The sequence below is a fragment of the Ambystoma mexicanum genome, chromosome 3p (genome assembly GCF_040938575.1).
Source record: "Ambystoma mexicanum isolate Mex_15411 chromosome 3p, UKY_AmexF1_1, whole genome shotgun sequence".
Taxonomy (NCBI): Eukaryota; Metazoa; Chordata; class Amphibia; order Caudata; family Ambystomatidae; genus Ambystoma; species Ambystoma mexicanum.
The window spans coordinates 224,960,722-224,977,120 of NC_090925.1; the positions used below are offsets into that span (position 1 = coordinate 224,960,722).

General features: G+C 44.2%; 1 protein-coding gene across 2 annotated transcripts in view; it reads left to right on the top strand.

Moving 5' to 3' along the window:
• The window catches only part of LOC138580293 (cadherin-like protein 26), a 769,589-nt gene that overhangs the window by 568,852 nt on the left and 184,338 nt on the right, over window positions 1-16,399 (top strand). For both annotated transcript variants that reach the window (XM_069650709.1, XM_069650708.1), the window contains exon 12: window positions 3,349-3,570. In XM_069650709.1, coding sequence (XP_069506810.1) covers window positions 3,349-3,570 — 222 coding nt within the window. The remainder of the gene's footprint in view (window positions 1-3,348; window positions 3,571-16,399) is intronic.

Genomic DNA, 16,399 nt, shown 5'->3' on the forward strand with positions numbered 1-16,399 from the left:
CAACCTTTGGTATAAGATTGTACGACACAGTTTTGGTAGTGTGTTGAGCAACCAGAATTATCTCAAGTGAGGTCAATTTGTTACACCGAGATTCACAGTGACAAGTATTCAAATAAACTCTTACACACAATGTTTCTTCAATAAACAATGATTCATTTATTTATCAGTCAGTTAGAGTAAGCCTTCTTCAGAAGGGAGCAATATAAAAAGTAACACACAAATACACTTCAGTGCTATTCACGCTAAGTTTCTAAATCAGTAAAGACCATTTTGGGATGGCCCACAGACACAACCTACACCCTCAGGTGACTTCAATAGCTGAGGTTCTGGGCACATTAACATCTTACTGTTTGCATTTAGAATACAGTTAGGTGTTGGTAAAAGGAAAAGGTGATTAGATCAAGAGACCAGAAATATTCTTAAGCAGGCAAATACTTTTGGTTCACCTAAGCAGAGTCATTCAGTGTAATTGGCTAAGCCAAAGTCAATGGACAAAAGTCTTATATAGGATGAAGCACTTGAGTTAGTTAAGTGAAAGTCTTTGCACAATGTTTTAGAAGTCTTTGAAGAAAAGAAGAATTAAAAGTAGGGTCAAAAGCTGATTAGACTTGTGAGTAGTAGAAGATGCAAGCAACTCTACAATAAGAGGTAAATTCTCTCAAGCTTTACAGTACCTTTGTATTGAAGAAAAAGTTCAGCAGATGACTTCTGCCTGTTCCTGTGAAGCTCTGCAGATCTCTCTGTTCCTGGACCTCAGTCGTGGGGACAAGAGGGAGGAATTCTGGGGACTCCTGCACTGCAAAGGGACAATCACTGCTCACAACTGGCAATCTTTCCAACAAGTGGCAGTTTGGTGTTTCAGCTCCTCATGACTACCACAAATAGCAATACCACAGTTCCTGGCTGTCAAGATGGACTTTCTTTGCTTCTGGGGTCCCCCACTCTGTTGCAAGAGCTCAGGCTTGGTCAGTCCTGCTTCGTGGGTATCCAGTGGATCTTCCTGGCCAATTTAAAAGCAACACACACAATCTGGTGTTCCTCTCCCTGGCTGTATGGTTTCCAGCAACAACTCTGTGGAAATTCAACCAGCTCAGAGAAGGATGTCCAGGTGGCTTACTTTGGAGTTGATTGGTCCCACCAACTCAAGGGGAGAAGTCGTCCTTGCAGGGGCTTCTCTGTCGATAATGATTTTCGAGTTTGAGCACAGCTGCAGGGCTTCACCGGGCTAACCAATGGTCCAAGAGTTGCAGCGGCGTCCTCTTCAAATTCTTCTTTGGTTCCTTCGTCCAGTGGTCGACTCTGCCTTCCAAGTCTAAAGCCTCATCTTTTATTCAGTTCTATCCCATTCATTCCAGTCTAGCTGTCAGTCACCCAGGAGCGTGGCTGTCCTTGCCGGACAGTTAGCCAGGCAATCACTACAGAGTGCATTTGGGTCTCCTAGGAGACTAGGCACAGGGAGTTTTGGGCACTTCCCTCACTTCCTGGCCAACCCAGACACCCTGGAGCCAGAGGCGGGCTTCACTCGTGAATTCCACTAAAGGCAAAGCAAACAGTGGGACCAAACCTGGTTTGGCACGCAGAGTAAATCTCAAGAAGGACCTTTCCACAAAGAAATGGCCTAAAAAAGAAGACCAGGGCCATTTTGACAAAAATGGCACCCTTGGGTGCTTCACTGCAGCTGCGAACGCAGCCCGCAGTTAATGCACACCACGATACCTAAAACAAAACCATTGCCACCAGCCATTCAGTGAGAACAGGGTAACACCAACATGTTACATGAGAAGCTAGACAAAGGGGATACTAGGTAAACCCTCCAGCACCCTATTGTAAGATGGTGTGTGTTGGGTCTAGAAAGTTACAAATGTAAGTAAAGTTAATTTCACTTTACTACTCTGGGAAACAGTAGTTTATCAGAGAGAAGGTATTTAAACCTTTGGGAAATCTGAAAGACTTCCCTCTGTCACTGCACTGAAGGTGCTGTGTGACACAATGTAAAAGATGATGCCTATGGAGTTTGTCAGACTCCACAACCAAAATAAACACAGAGTTCAAAATCACATTAAAATACAAGAGATAGTGGGAAAAAGAGTCTCACTCTCTCAGGTTAAAAGAATGAAGTCCTGAAAATCAAGCAAAGTTGCTGGGGTTCTAAGGTGGAGGGAATTAGCACATTTCTGAGAATTCTCCCTAACAGTCGCTCCCTTATTCTTCTCCTCCACGTGGAATGATGAGCAGCAAGCTACGGGCCCTCCTGGGCTTATCTGGGCTCCCTGCAGCAAGTAGAGGTCCCATTAGTGGAGCCATGGGGCACCGGCATGCAGCTGGTGGCCCTGTGCCACAATTTTGCTCTGTGTCGTGTGGATCTGCTGATTGCCGTGGATGAGCCCTGGAGCCACCACACAGCGTCCACAAGCACCTGGCTCTGATGTCCCCAGTGCTTTGCAGCAGCAGGTGTGCGCGGTGCGCGGGGCTACGGACGGTCCGCAATCTCCTAGCAGCTGTCAACCACGAGGGTCTTCACAACAAACGCAGGCCACACGGATCTGCGCTCAGGAATGTCTATTTGTTATACAACAAAGTAAAATTAAAACTGCTTGGCGCAAACATGTCTTTTTGTACGTGGGCACTCTATGGCCTGATAGAAATACGGTGCAAAATTGCACTTTTAACGATGGTAAGATATTGTAACTCAGGCCAAAGAGATCTGACACGTTATTATTTTCGGTTCTGTACATTTACTGGTACCAAGATGTCTGCCTACAACATAACATGACATGACAAAACACAATGATTGCAAATGAATCGTATCCTTTTTCATATGTCACCAAGTTCATGCTTTTTCACAAGATTTTCCTTAATGGAGGCTTATCACATGCTTATGTTTTCCTGCACAGCATCATTTGCTTTGTCATTTCCATTGAGTTAGCAAATTTAGACGGTGGATCTAAACATGCGTGCATCTGTGGAAGCAGAGAGCCAGCAGGATTACATACGTGGAGTTATTTATTCATATGCACCAATCGAAATGTTGACCAATCAATCACTCTGTCGAATCTATGTCACAACCTGAAATTCTAGTCAAGGACACACAATAATAGTTGCCACTCCTTACGCATGGCGTGTCAATCCTCCACTCCCCACCCATCCCCAGAGCAGTCCAATTTCCTCGCCTTTCCAACCCAACAGGCCCTAGGGGAGCCCTTGAAAATGTTCCAGAATATATGCATACGTGTGCTGCGGTGCCACTTCAAAATGTGTGTCCCTCAATTACACAGTGTGATTTTAGTTTTGTGCGTTTTGTGCACGCTGTTATTGTATTTTTATTGCTTTTGCTGTCCTTTGCTGTAGGGGACGACCTCGAGGTGCTACAGCTGAAGAACATTCGCAGAGGAAACTATACCCTACAATTCCAAATATCTGACAGGCAAGGGATGACGTCTCTTCAGAACCTGACCGTGCACGTCTGTGAATGCACGCAAGAGGGGGTCTGCGCAAAATGGGTGGCCGGCCCGCCATCTTTAGGAGGTGGGGCCATTGCCCTTCTGCTCTTGGCACTTCTCTTATGCTGTGGTGAGTATTGCCCCAAAAATCGAATCTATATTGAAAGTGGACAATGGTCTTCAATCAGATCATAATCAGGTTGGGAGTCATCTCCCAGGTGAGGCGGATCACAAAAAATGGCGTGGCAGACCCGGACCGCCATTTTGTGTGATCTACTTCATTGTTTTCAATTTGTATGTCAGGGTTGGGGAGTGAAGTGGGCATAACATATGCACCTGCATTACATGTTTTGCGGGTGCATTAACGCTAGTATGGATTTTCATGCCCCATGCAATGGATTCTCATTGGATGCGCCTGAAATTGCAACCTGGTAAAAGCACGCAGAATGTATAGTAAATGCCACTTGTCGCCAAGTGTTCATTGTTTGTGATTTGCGAGGCCTGCTCTAGGCACTATCAGTAGCCTGCAACTAGTTGCCTGAGGCGTGATATGATGCTGCTACTCATCATTTAAAGAGAGAGGCAATAACGAGGAAGATCTTAAGGAGTTTCACAGAAGACAGATGTGTGTGGGAGAAGCATGACCCCATCTTGCAAATCGAAGCCTGTGTGACAAGGCCAATATTACCAAGAGACAGAAAGTAACATGGGTCCTGGGGACCATTGAAACAGAGAGTACCATGAGAACTTGTGTGCAATGAGACTTGGAACACCACACAACCATACGTATCGTGAGAAGGCGAGCCCGGTAAGAGGGAGCACCATGCAGCGGAAAGTACCATGGGGCTAGAAGAAACACAACACAGGGAGAACATTGAGATGCATCGTACCATCAGTCTAGGGGCCTGACTACACGGTGCTTGGTACTTCTGTAAATACTGGCTAGCGGAATTACCCTTACCACATGCAGTAAGCATGATGAAAGTCTGCATGATTCTGAGCTAGGCAAACCCATCTGCTGTTCCCCATTTTTGCAGCCCCATGGGACTCCCTGGAGAAATAGTGCATACATGATGACCACATGAAGTAAAGTATCACATGTGTTTCTGCTTTGTTGTGGCAGTAGTTACAATAACCAAGCAGGCATTGCTGAGGAGTGGCTGTAACAATTCATGTACTTTGGCAGAGCGGTGAAGCATGCAGTATTTCCAAAAAGCACATGTTCTACATAGTGACGACTTGTAATCAGGCCTTTCAGTTACAATCAGACCTGGAGTGCCAAGCTATGGTGAGTACCACAGGACTCTGAGTATCACAAAAAAGGTCATAATGCAAAGGGAGTGTACCAAGAGCGAGGGAGTTCAGTAAGATAGGCAGTATCATGAAGCAAGAGGCAACATGGGATGGAGAGAACTAACATAGAATGAACATCCTGGAGCAGCATGCAACATAAACAAGAGTGTGTACAGTAATACAGGGAGTGCCTAGAGATAGCATGTACAGTAGCGCAGGAAGTGCTCTAAGCTGAAGCTTACCATGAGACATGGACTATGTATGCATATATGAATGTATGGAGGCAGATTTCATGTATAGAACATAATACCATTCTGTCCTCTAAGTCTGAGCCAGAAGGCAATCCCCCTTGGTTCCTGGCTGTTTTAGTCTCTAAAATTGCTGATTACTCATTTTTATAGGGCAGAACGTAAATGGTTGAAGTCCAGAAGCAACACTATGTTCCTTCTCTTTTCAGAACTCATACACTCTTTCTCATAGCTGCTCAAACAGGCAAAAGCCAACTATTTCCATGGTTTTGCTAGCTTCATTTGTTCTAAAATTGACAACATTAGATCATCTTCATCCTCTCAGTCCTTTTCTGATTCAAATGTCTCTTATGATAAATGTCCCACTAGTTCTACTCCTTCTTACTCTCTCTTGTCTTTTTCTTCTATTTCTGAGACTGACCTCGCAATGCCTATCTCTCATCTCATCCTACTTTTACACCTTCTGACCCTCTTCCCCTCCCCTTATTAAAGCTTTTCTATCTGCTTTCCTTCCTTTCTTAACTTCCTTTATATTATATCTAGTCTACAGTTATTATCCTGCTTCCTTCAAAATCGCCAATATAATTCATGTGCTCAAAAAACCTTCCCTTAACCCTGTAGAACCGTTGAATATCTGCCCCATCTCCCTCCTTCCTCACCAACCCGAAATTCTTGAATGTCTTGCTATTCAGAACTTAGATCATATCTTAACATATTCAATCTCATCCCACCCTCTTAATCTGGATTTGGTCCTGTTTTTTTTTTTAATTCTAAAGTTTCACTTCTTTCTTGTTTCAAATTCTATTCTCCATGCTTGTCACCACAAACGCTGTTCCGTTCTCGTTCTGTTGGAACTTATTGCTGCCTTCCACACTGTGGATCACTCTATCCTTCGTTCAACCCTCAGATCTCTCGGACTTTCCAACACATCTCTGCTCCCATTTAGTTTATATCTCTCTAATCACTCATTTACCATTAACTTGTAGCTTCATCTCAGTCCTTCCCTCTTCCTTAGGGCGACCATCAGGGCTCTATTCTAGGCCCCCTTCTTCTTTTTCTATCTATGCATCTTTCTCTCTATTGATTTTGGTTCCAGGTACATCTTCGGCACACAGTACTAAACTGATTAATGTCGCTAAACCCTTCCTCTCTCAAGACAGCTGCCCGACGATTGCACGCGCCATTATCGGATCAAGGTTGACTACTGCAATGCACTATTTGCTGGCACTTCCTGACAGAAAATTGCAAAGCTACAAGTTATACAAAACAATATAGTTCGAGCTGCCTTGAATATCCCAAGATGTGAACATATCTCGGCTGCCAGGAAAAATGTCCACTGGCTCCCAATCAAAGAGCGCATTATCTTTAAGTCCCTGTTCATTTCCCACAGATGTCTCTCCAACTCTGCTCCCCATACCGTACCCAGAAAATGTTTAAGGATCAGTCGAGCAGACCTCACAGAACAGCCCACTGCAACAAACTACTGCAACCAAAATTCAAACGAACTAAAGCTGGTGGTGCCAGTTTCACAACCTTGGCAGCAAAATAGTGGAACTCATGCCCCCCGTCCCTGAGAGCAGAGAAATCCTACTGGGTATTTGGGAGATCACAAAAAAAAATGGTTATTTGCATAACTACACATGGTGGGATGCACAAACCTAGCCTGATCACTGTACTTTGTTCCCCCATAATTGCTTTTTCAGATGTATAACTACTTGTAACATCGCCATGATGCCCGGTCGGTCTCCTGGCTTGTAATCTTGGGTTCATGTTTGATTCTTCTTTCTCGTTGCAGTTGCAAATGGCCTTTCCCATCTTGCCAGTTCCATCTCATTAATATAAAAAAATCTGGCATCTATTAACCTTTGTACTTACTCAAATTCTTCTTCCAACTATTGGTCTCTCTTATCTAAATATGTGTTGCCATTTCTATGTTGGTCCTCCCAAATCTGCTATTCTCCCTTTATGTTCTATTCTTTATTCTGCTGTTCGTATTATGTTTTGTCTACCTTGGTCAGTTAGAATTTGTGCTTACTTGGTTCGTCTTCATTGTCTTTCAAGTAAGCAATGATTTTCAATTTTTGGGCCAAGACTTTTTTTTCCTTGATCTCAGTGTATCATCCTATCAGAGAGCTATGTTCTGCTTCTCAGTTTCGTCTTTCTGTTCTGTGCCCACCTTGTGCCTCTTCTCATTCCATTCTTTAGACCTTCTTGCTGTTCTTCTTCAGAATTCTCTCCCCCTTCAAATCCAAGCTCAAACAACTGCTATTTCATTTCTTACACTCTGTTCCCTCCTAATATTTCAATAAGCCTCATTGTTGAGTTTTGGATTTTGGAGTTCATTTCTTATTTACACCTATGATTGTACTGAATTTCTCATTGTCCTGAACTTTGAATAAAAGCACTATATAAGCTTTGTATACATTACCAAATAAATATGAGTGTCCCACGAGAAAAAAACCTCAAGGGACAGATAAGTCTCATGGAATAGTGTGCACGATGACAAAGAAATATTACCATGAGAAAAGAAGGATCATGAGATGGCAAGTGCCATGAGACACAAGTCACATGAGGCAGGGAGTACCATGAATCAAGAAATAGAATACCATAAGACAGGACTCACCCTTAGACAGGCATGTCCTTGGAACAGAGTACATCACAAGCCCGGGAGGCTACCATGACAACATTGTAGTACTCTGGAAGGAGAGTTACATACAATGGAGACCATCATAAGACCCATAGGGACAGGTCAGAAAGTATATTTATGATATGAAAGGTTATTTATAACGCGCTTAGTACCCAGAAGTTTCTAAGCATAGACCCAGGGATCGAACCTGTGATGCTCTGTGTCGACCTGCTTCCAAGGTGAGCACGCTGCCACTGAGGTATCCTCTCGAGACAGAGTACTTTATTACTGTATTATATAAGGAGTACCACATGAAAGGGAGAATCATGAGATAAAAGTATCATAAGTGGGAGAGTGCTAAAAAACAAGAAGTATCATGGGTTAGTAAATACCCAGTAAAAGGGACCGTGAAACACATACAGAGTTACATGAGGCAGGGAGTTCCAAGGGGCATGGCACATCATGTAATCACGTGCCCCAAGCAATGGACAACACCCCAATACAATAAGAAGATAAGAACAATAAGGCAGTGTAAGCCATGAGGCTGGGTGTGATATGAGATGGTGAGCACAACACAGGAAGCATGAAGTGAAAGGTGCATCACCCTTGATTACCTTCTTGTAGCAACAACACTACTCTCTCAGCCTCCCTCAACCCTCAGGAATTGAATTCTGTATATGATAATGCCCATTAGTGCCTCTCACCCAAACAGCCAGCTCAGCAACTCCAGCCAATCTGTGTAGCTGGGAGCTCTACAAATGGATTGGTGGAGTAAAAACATCCACAATGCCCAGATGGCATACTAAGTGGCGAAACACCTCCACGGTGACAATGGAGTTGGAGCCATCACAGAGCTAGGATTGCCTTGCATATCTGATGGCCACATGCGTCACCCACTCCCCTGACTCTGAAATACCTTGGTTTTACCATATCTAATCTTACTTTGCAGGTATACATGGGAATTAATTTCCCATGTACACCGTTTACACATTCTATCCCTTCTTCTCCTGTTTCTACCCCTTCTACTACTACATTTTAGCATCAGGATCTGCATTCATCTCTGATCTTGCCTCATCCTCCCATCCTTTAGTGTGCTGTCTTCCCTCCAAGAACATAGCCTCTTTTCTGATGGCTTATGGCAGGTCTACAAGAGACTTAAGTCCCTTTATCCTACTTACCCTTTCTCTCCCACTCTTAAACCTCCACAAGCGTGGTTAGCTCCTGCACTTTGTGCCTCTTGCTGTCTTCTATGAAAGGGTGAATGGTGTTGGAGAAATCACACTCTCTTCAGGATCTTGCAGCATTATCCTCTTAACACACCTCTTATGACTTTACACTATTTCTAGCCAAGCAAACCTATTTCACTAACCTCTTAAATTCCTCCTCTTCCCAACCATGGTTCCTGTTCCAGTTTCTCAGCTGTATGTTTTCCCATCCCCCTCTTTTTATTTTATGTTTGGTTTACTCTTTTTATTACATTTCAAAACCATAAACCAACATCATGACTATCAAAACAACATGCAATCCTTCCCAGAACAAGTGCAGGTCCAATCACCCAGAGCAAGAAATATTCGAATACAGAACCGTTCTGGAGTAAACCCATATAAAATAAAGCCATTCCATCCCAGCCCCGCCTCTAGAACACCCTCAGCCCACCCACCCCTTCCCCACTGCATATGTACAACAGCCAGAGAAAATAAAACACTAAACAAACGACAGTGACACCAAGGTTTTGCATCCCCACCAAGCCCCCCGCCCCCGACCCCATCAACCTGCCGTTCCACCAATGCAAGGTCTCACTCAGTCCGTCAAGAGTCCCTATTGATTGCGACTGATTGAGTCATGATTAAGGGCCAATGGCTAGGCCATAAGGAGAGACCAGGCTTATAATCATAGCTCACAGACAGGGTGGGGGTATACAAGGACGTAGGCAGACATTAGTGGGGTGGAAAAGAGACAAAGCTAAAAGAATAATGGTACCCCCCCCATGCAGATCCACCAACACACTTTGTGTATGCAGCAGACATATCCATATATGCGCAATCACAGCAGTACCTCCCCGGAGGCACTGCATTGGAAGCGATTATACATAGGGGTCAGCACGTTCGCAGAACTGATCGGCCTGCGTGGATCCTGATAGGCGTTTCAAAGCGTCAAGTTCCAGTAAGTATCGGATTTCCAAATAAGGACCAAGAGCTTGCAGGCAGAAAAGAGCATGATATGGATAAGCTACCAGGTCATGGGGTCTTCGTGCCATTCCTCCCTCCCAGCCCTGGACATCATAGTTCCGGGGAGATCTCAAGCCCAACGCGCAATCTGCCTTTGCACCATGCGGCAATATGCCTCAATAGCTGGGTAGGGCCATATGATATATCCCATGGTGCTCAACCCCCAGCAGTGTCGCCAGCATGTGAGCATGTGTGTGAGGCACATCTTATAAAGTTTACTGGGTGTGTAATACAGTCTCTGAACCATTTTGTATTGGATCTCCCTGTTCTTAATGTTTAAAGAGGCTATGGGGATGGCATCAAAAAAGTCAAACAAGTCCCTTGAATCAAGAGTGGTCGCAAAGTCACAACACCATTGAGTCGCTAAAGTGTGTTTGTGTCTGACATTATTGGGGGTGCAGATGGTGTAGAAAAACATACTAGACAAAACTTTCTCATGGGAAAATGTTTTTAAGATTTGCTAGGAGCAGCAAGGGTGTTCATGGAATGCAGGACTGGCACAGCCAAGTTACTTACTGAGGCACACATCTGGCACACAATGAAACGCATTCAAAATTCTAGCAGTGCTGATGATTACACTTCAAGAAGACATTTTCCTTGAATGTGCCCCTAGTAGAAAATACATTGGGCATGATTTATAGACATGTTTTTACATGGGCACATTTTACATTTTCTTTTTCTTTTTTTTACATTAGGCACATTTTTTCTATATGTGAAGCTCAATAATGTTTGAAATTCCTAATGAGACATGTTTGCAAAGGAACCTTTGGGCATTGGTGCAGCAACTTTGCAGTGAAGCAAGTAATGATTGCACAGCGTTTGCACTTGGGAAAAATGATCTTGGTGACCATATGAAGGCCAGAATAACAGAAGCTTTGCACCATTGCAAGTGCAATAGACACTAGGCCAAACACTTTCCTAGTCCCCAAAAATATATTATTTCAATGCATTTTTGCACCAAGGAAATGTTTGATCTAGACCTAATACTTTGCCCATTGCAAAATAAAGCATTGAAAGCATGTGGGTGGACTTACATCAGCTTTGCACTGGTGGAGGTGCTATCAGCACTAGGGCAACAATTGCCCAGGTACAAACACATGTCCTTTTAACTGGGCAACATGCAAGCACTAGACGACTAGGCCAAACATTGCTCTGCCGCAAAACTGCAGTGAAATGCAATGTAAGAAAGGGTTTCCACTGGGGCAATTGTTAATCCAGTGTTAATTGAAGTTGAAATTCATCACCCATATTGATTGCATATGGTCAATTCTTTCTCCAGTACTTATAAAGTGCTAAACTGCACTGCACTATTTCAACATTTCTATAATCCGGCCCATGTGCCATAACGTACATACATTCACCAAACCTAACGTTACTTGTATCTTTAACATGCTATAAGTCCAGGAATCAGAGAAATCACCCTAAGAGGGATCTGAAAAAAGATCCCTTTAAGGATTAAGCAGATCCTCCGGGCCTTGGAACAAACACATACATTAATGGATGACGCATGTAGTGCCATTACCTGGAAAAGGCCATCAGGTGTTGTGTGTGAAATTCTACACAGACTGACAATTGTGAGTTACAAGCAGAAATTCTTTAGATTCCACGAGCCAGTGACAAGGGATTCATGGCCGTCGCAGAGCCGCGCATTCATCAGAACTGTCTGAGGGTGGAGGCAAAGAGGCTGGGTGTGAGGGGCCAGTAACATTTCCAGGGGTCCTCCAAATTCCTGACAATGGTTGCCAGGATTTTCAGTGCATATGAGCTTAGCCTCTAGTGCAAAGGGCACTATTTTGGTTACAGGACCAGAGAACAAAGTTCATTTTGGTTAACACTCCAGACATAACATACGTGGTGCCTGCCACAATTCTCCGTTTTCAGGCCAATAACATTTGCTACAGTCAATGGAACGCTTGGCATTCAATGGCACAGTGAACTGGGAAAGAAGTCCTTAAATGGAATGATTTCTCTTTGCAGTGTTCACTGACTTGCCCACCGTATCAAATTAATGGATGACAAGGTCATATTCCAGCTATGGCACAGCAGCCATTTTGATATTTCAATGAACAGAACTGTGTTAATGTTCACTCGATTTCCTCACTCAATTGCCAGTCAAAACAGTGATGTCTGCCACTTTCGATCTTTTGTGGTCGATATCATGCCAACAGCGAACAGAACATGTGGTAGGCATGCACAAGTTACTTCTTGTAAACCACGGGAAAGACACCACAGCAGACGCCATCGTAGAAAGGCCAGACACCTATGAAAATGAGCTAAACCTCTCCGACAGGAGCCGCCTGCTCTAAACTACTTGGCCACTCCCACTCTGTATAATAAAAACAAGAGCGGATATGTTTTACTTGAGTTTGCCTCATCGTTGAGGGATGTTTGTTGGCAAAGTGATCAATGGGATAATGTTTGCACTCCCCCTTTATGTGGAGTTAGATACAGCATAGAACACACAATATAGTTGGGGGGCTTGCATCAGAGATTCAACACATTTGAAAATAGGTAAGGGCAAGGTGTTCCATCAATATTTGTCCTGTCTCTGCCATTATAAAAATGACCCACCCCAATGCAAATCTGTCCAACACCTTAGAAATGTGTACTCTCTCCCATCCTTTAAGGCCACATCCTCTCTGGAAAGGACAGCAATAAACCCCATGCATGTTTCAGGTGCAGTGGGGTCTCATCAGTGGGTTACAGCTTGAGGCTCTAGGTTCCAGGAGCAAGGAACACATGTCTCACGCTAGCTCCACTTAGAGAGATTCTTAAGCAGTAACCCCCAAAGCAAGGCACTTCAGTGGCTGGCAATGAATGGCCCGTGGTTAGGTACAGGCCAGAGTGAAGCGAGAAGGATGATGTACGACCCAAGGCCAAGTCCAAGTAGTAAAGGTTCCTAAATTAGGGGTTATAGCCATTAGAACACCATAATGCGTTCCAGTTTGCAAATAGCTTTTTTTTTACATTTTTTTATTAGAGAAACGTCACAGAGTCCAGTTCACAAGGTAACAGAAAATAGCAAACAAAATGGCCACCAAGAAAAATGGGAGATGGGAACTACTCCTAGTGCCTTCTCCCTTTCCTTGGTAGCCATCATTATGAGCTTGGAGGAGTGATGGGTACACTAGAAACCTGCAGAGTGTTGATGAGGCTGGCATGATGTGCATATGGTTTGGGAGACAGTAAGAGAGTGGTTTAATCATGGAGTGGCGGGTGGGACAGCCAGGGTTAACGTAGGCGAGATCCTGGGTTGAAGATGTAGTTGCCATGATCATCAGGGCAATGGGAATGCAGGCCAATACCATGCGGCAATGAACACACTTCCAGCTTCCTGATTGGGTGAGAGGACGAGCATTGACACCCCACTTTGCTAATACAGAGATCAAACATGTGATTTAAATACATGAGCTAACGCTTCAAACCCACTTGCAGTGCAATGGCCACTGGTGCATCTTTTCTCATCCATGAGGCCGAGCCAAAGCAAGCCACAAGCTATTGGCTTGTTAAGGGTTAAATCTAGTATCTGCAAGGTCTGACAAGCTTCATCTCTTGCTGCCTTCTCAGCTCCAGGGGCGTGCATGCCCTGACATGCCTGGAATGTAGTTCACGTTCAGGGTGACGTCTTGTTTCACATAAGAACGAGACTCCAGTGCCTGGGGATTCTGTAAAGTTACAGGCCTGTGCAACTTAAATGGATCTATAATTAGCGCTGCACCTGCAGAGGTAGGGGCACAACTCGCAATGAGGTCGGGTGGCCCTTGCACAAAGTGACCAGAGTCCTCTGATACTCTAACCACAGTAGGAACATAGGCAGGCTGTGATCTACAAAGGGAGGTCCTTACATAATGAAATTGCTCCCCTCGCTCTGCTCCGAGGGGGGTTCTGGGGCGTCTTTTTCACCTGTACACTACCAGCAGACTTTAAATAGCTGCACATCAGTTACAAAACATCTGAATGTTCATGAAGTTAGAATGGGAGGCAGGGCTTTCTTGGTTGAAGCCGAAAAAAGCTCAGAGAAAGCAGAGACTCTCATAACTGCATAAATCTTACTGTAGAGGAAAGCACACGATTCAGAACTCTATACATATGGAAAGATCCAGCAATGAAGAAGCACACATAAATGAAGAGTTAATTACTAGAATGAGCCTTCTTCTTTGGAAGTGAAAGCATGTTATACTGGAATCAGCACAGATGTACACGTGGCAAATATATAGATTAACTTTCCGGTCTACTCATCTGGACTGAAAACACAATATGTTATGGATCGATGGCAATGTTTGTGCCTGCTCAATGCTCTGAGAAACCTGAAAGTGTCTACCTGACTGGGTCTGTCATCCAGGTGGGCAGGACATGGCCATCGCTTTTGAAACCAGTTCCTTGGGGTGGACCAGTGAGGGAGGATCACCTGGATGGGGGTCCTCGGGGAGTGGAAGTGGGATACCAAGATTTGAGACATGGTATCTCCCTTCTTATAACAACTTTTCCCCAACCTACCTCTCAGGATTCACAAACACACCACCCCAATGCCCCCTTTTCAGACACAGGCACTTTCGCATATCACGAAGGATGACAGACTAACACTCGAGCCATTTATCTGACATGTCAAAACACCAGGGTCAGGCAAAGTCAGTCAATTGACCAGAACCACACACACCCGACGGCCCTTTCCCTTCCCTCAGGGATAAAATGTGCAGCACAAGAGCGCAATACAAGCAAGGCAGACCGCATAACGAGGGAGCTAACTCAGCATGGCAGTTCGAGAGGATGAGAAACACAGTGCAAACCAACAGGGTGACAAGGAGAGAAGCAACCTTGCCATTTCCATTCAAGGCCCATGAAACCTCCACAGGAGGAATAGTAAGACTGCAAACAATAGCCAGTGTGTGTTGCAGCAGATGTCAACGGTACACAAGACCCTCCTCCAGTGATAACCAAGCAGGTAAGAGACACTTGTCTCCATGGTACCAACCTTGACTCCAAAGAGAAGGAAAGCCAAGCAGTTCATCACAGCAGGTGAGTTGAGGGGAGAGCCGATAATAAACTGAACTGTGCTGAACAAAAAGTAGCAAACGGCTAATTGGACTGTGAATGCATAAAGAGCTATTGATGCTAAAAGGGTGAAAACCAGCAACAGAGGAATCAGGTACCATGTCAGTGCTCACTCAGGAAAACTCTGGCTGATTACCCGATGGTTGAAACTACCAGTACCAGAAGGCCTTGGGAAAGGTAAGAAAGAGGGTCAAAGTGGTCATACAGGGGTCCAGTAAAATCCTCTCTACAGTCAAAAGTCTTTGACCGACAGAAGATTGTGAAACTAAGGTAAGTAAATCCCTCATTATAAGAATTGATTGAGAGAATGTGCAGTTGACAAAGTTGGAAAGAGTAAACCCGAAGGAGGGATGCTGATAAACAGAGCATGAATTCCAAAGTCCCGATATACAGTGTGTTGACAAGAGTGAACCCCGGCCGAGGGATGACCACAGAGAACTGATCAAAAAGACCTTATGATTTGTGAATATCACAGAAGAGATTGTTTTGAGAAGCCGCAGTGAAACCGGCTGAGGGAAGCTAATATTGAGAAGAGTCTGTGCCTGGAAGAGAGGAACCCAGGGGTGGAAACGGCATCACCCAATGTGCATGTGAAAAGGAACTTTTTGTTTGTTATTTTGGATACATCACGTCCACGGAGGCAAGAGACTTTTTGCTAGGAAAGAGACTTAACCACTGAGGGCCCTGATTGCTGAAAGCGGAACTGTTAGCTCATGCTGGGAAAGCTTGAGCATGTGTTGTGCTCCAAAATCCTACCTTGTCCCGTGCTGAAAACGTGGGGAAGGGAGAGCCCAACTACCGCATCCTGACTTATTATTTGTGTACACTTTAGCATTTAGCGTAAGGATTGGCAATAGTTTTTAATTTTTTTTTTAGTATAGGCTCTTTTACTTGACAAAGACACCACTAGGACTGCCTTATTATTGTTTGATGGTCGAAGCTTGCTCCCATCTTAGATTTAGGTTTAGATCAGACATTTTTCCAACCTACCTTTACAATTTAATAAACACCCTTGAACTGTGATCACTTGTGTCTGTCTTTACTGTTGCCACCATGAGTTTCTTACCGTGCGAACTGTGGAACCCTGCAAATTTGCACAGTTCTGTGATATTTAGGATGAAAATCTATCCAGTCATGTGGCAAGTTGAACCCTTGAGTCATCTCGTTTGCTTTCAAATAGTGAGAATATGGCGACCATGCAACTGCCTTAAACCAATACATGATCAAATAAATATTCACATAGAGAAAGGTCAAAGCTTCAAAGACATCTGTTGATTTTGATGTATCAAAACATTACACAAATAGGTAGCATGCTCCATAACTGTCAATCCCATTGGGCAGAGTTGGCTATCAAGGATACAAAGGCATCCCCTAAAAAAAAAAGGAACCAGGGAAAGGTGGTGTGCTATCATAGCTGTGCCAGTCCCTGCCTATTCCTACCAGGCTACGAAGAACCTTACGTGGTCTCCTGATTTATAAACGATGTGTCAGTGCAGTTGCTTGTCTGTGTCT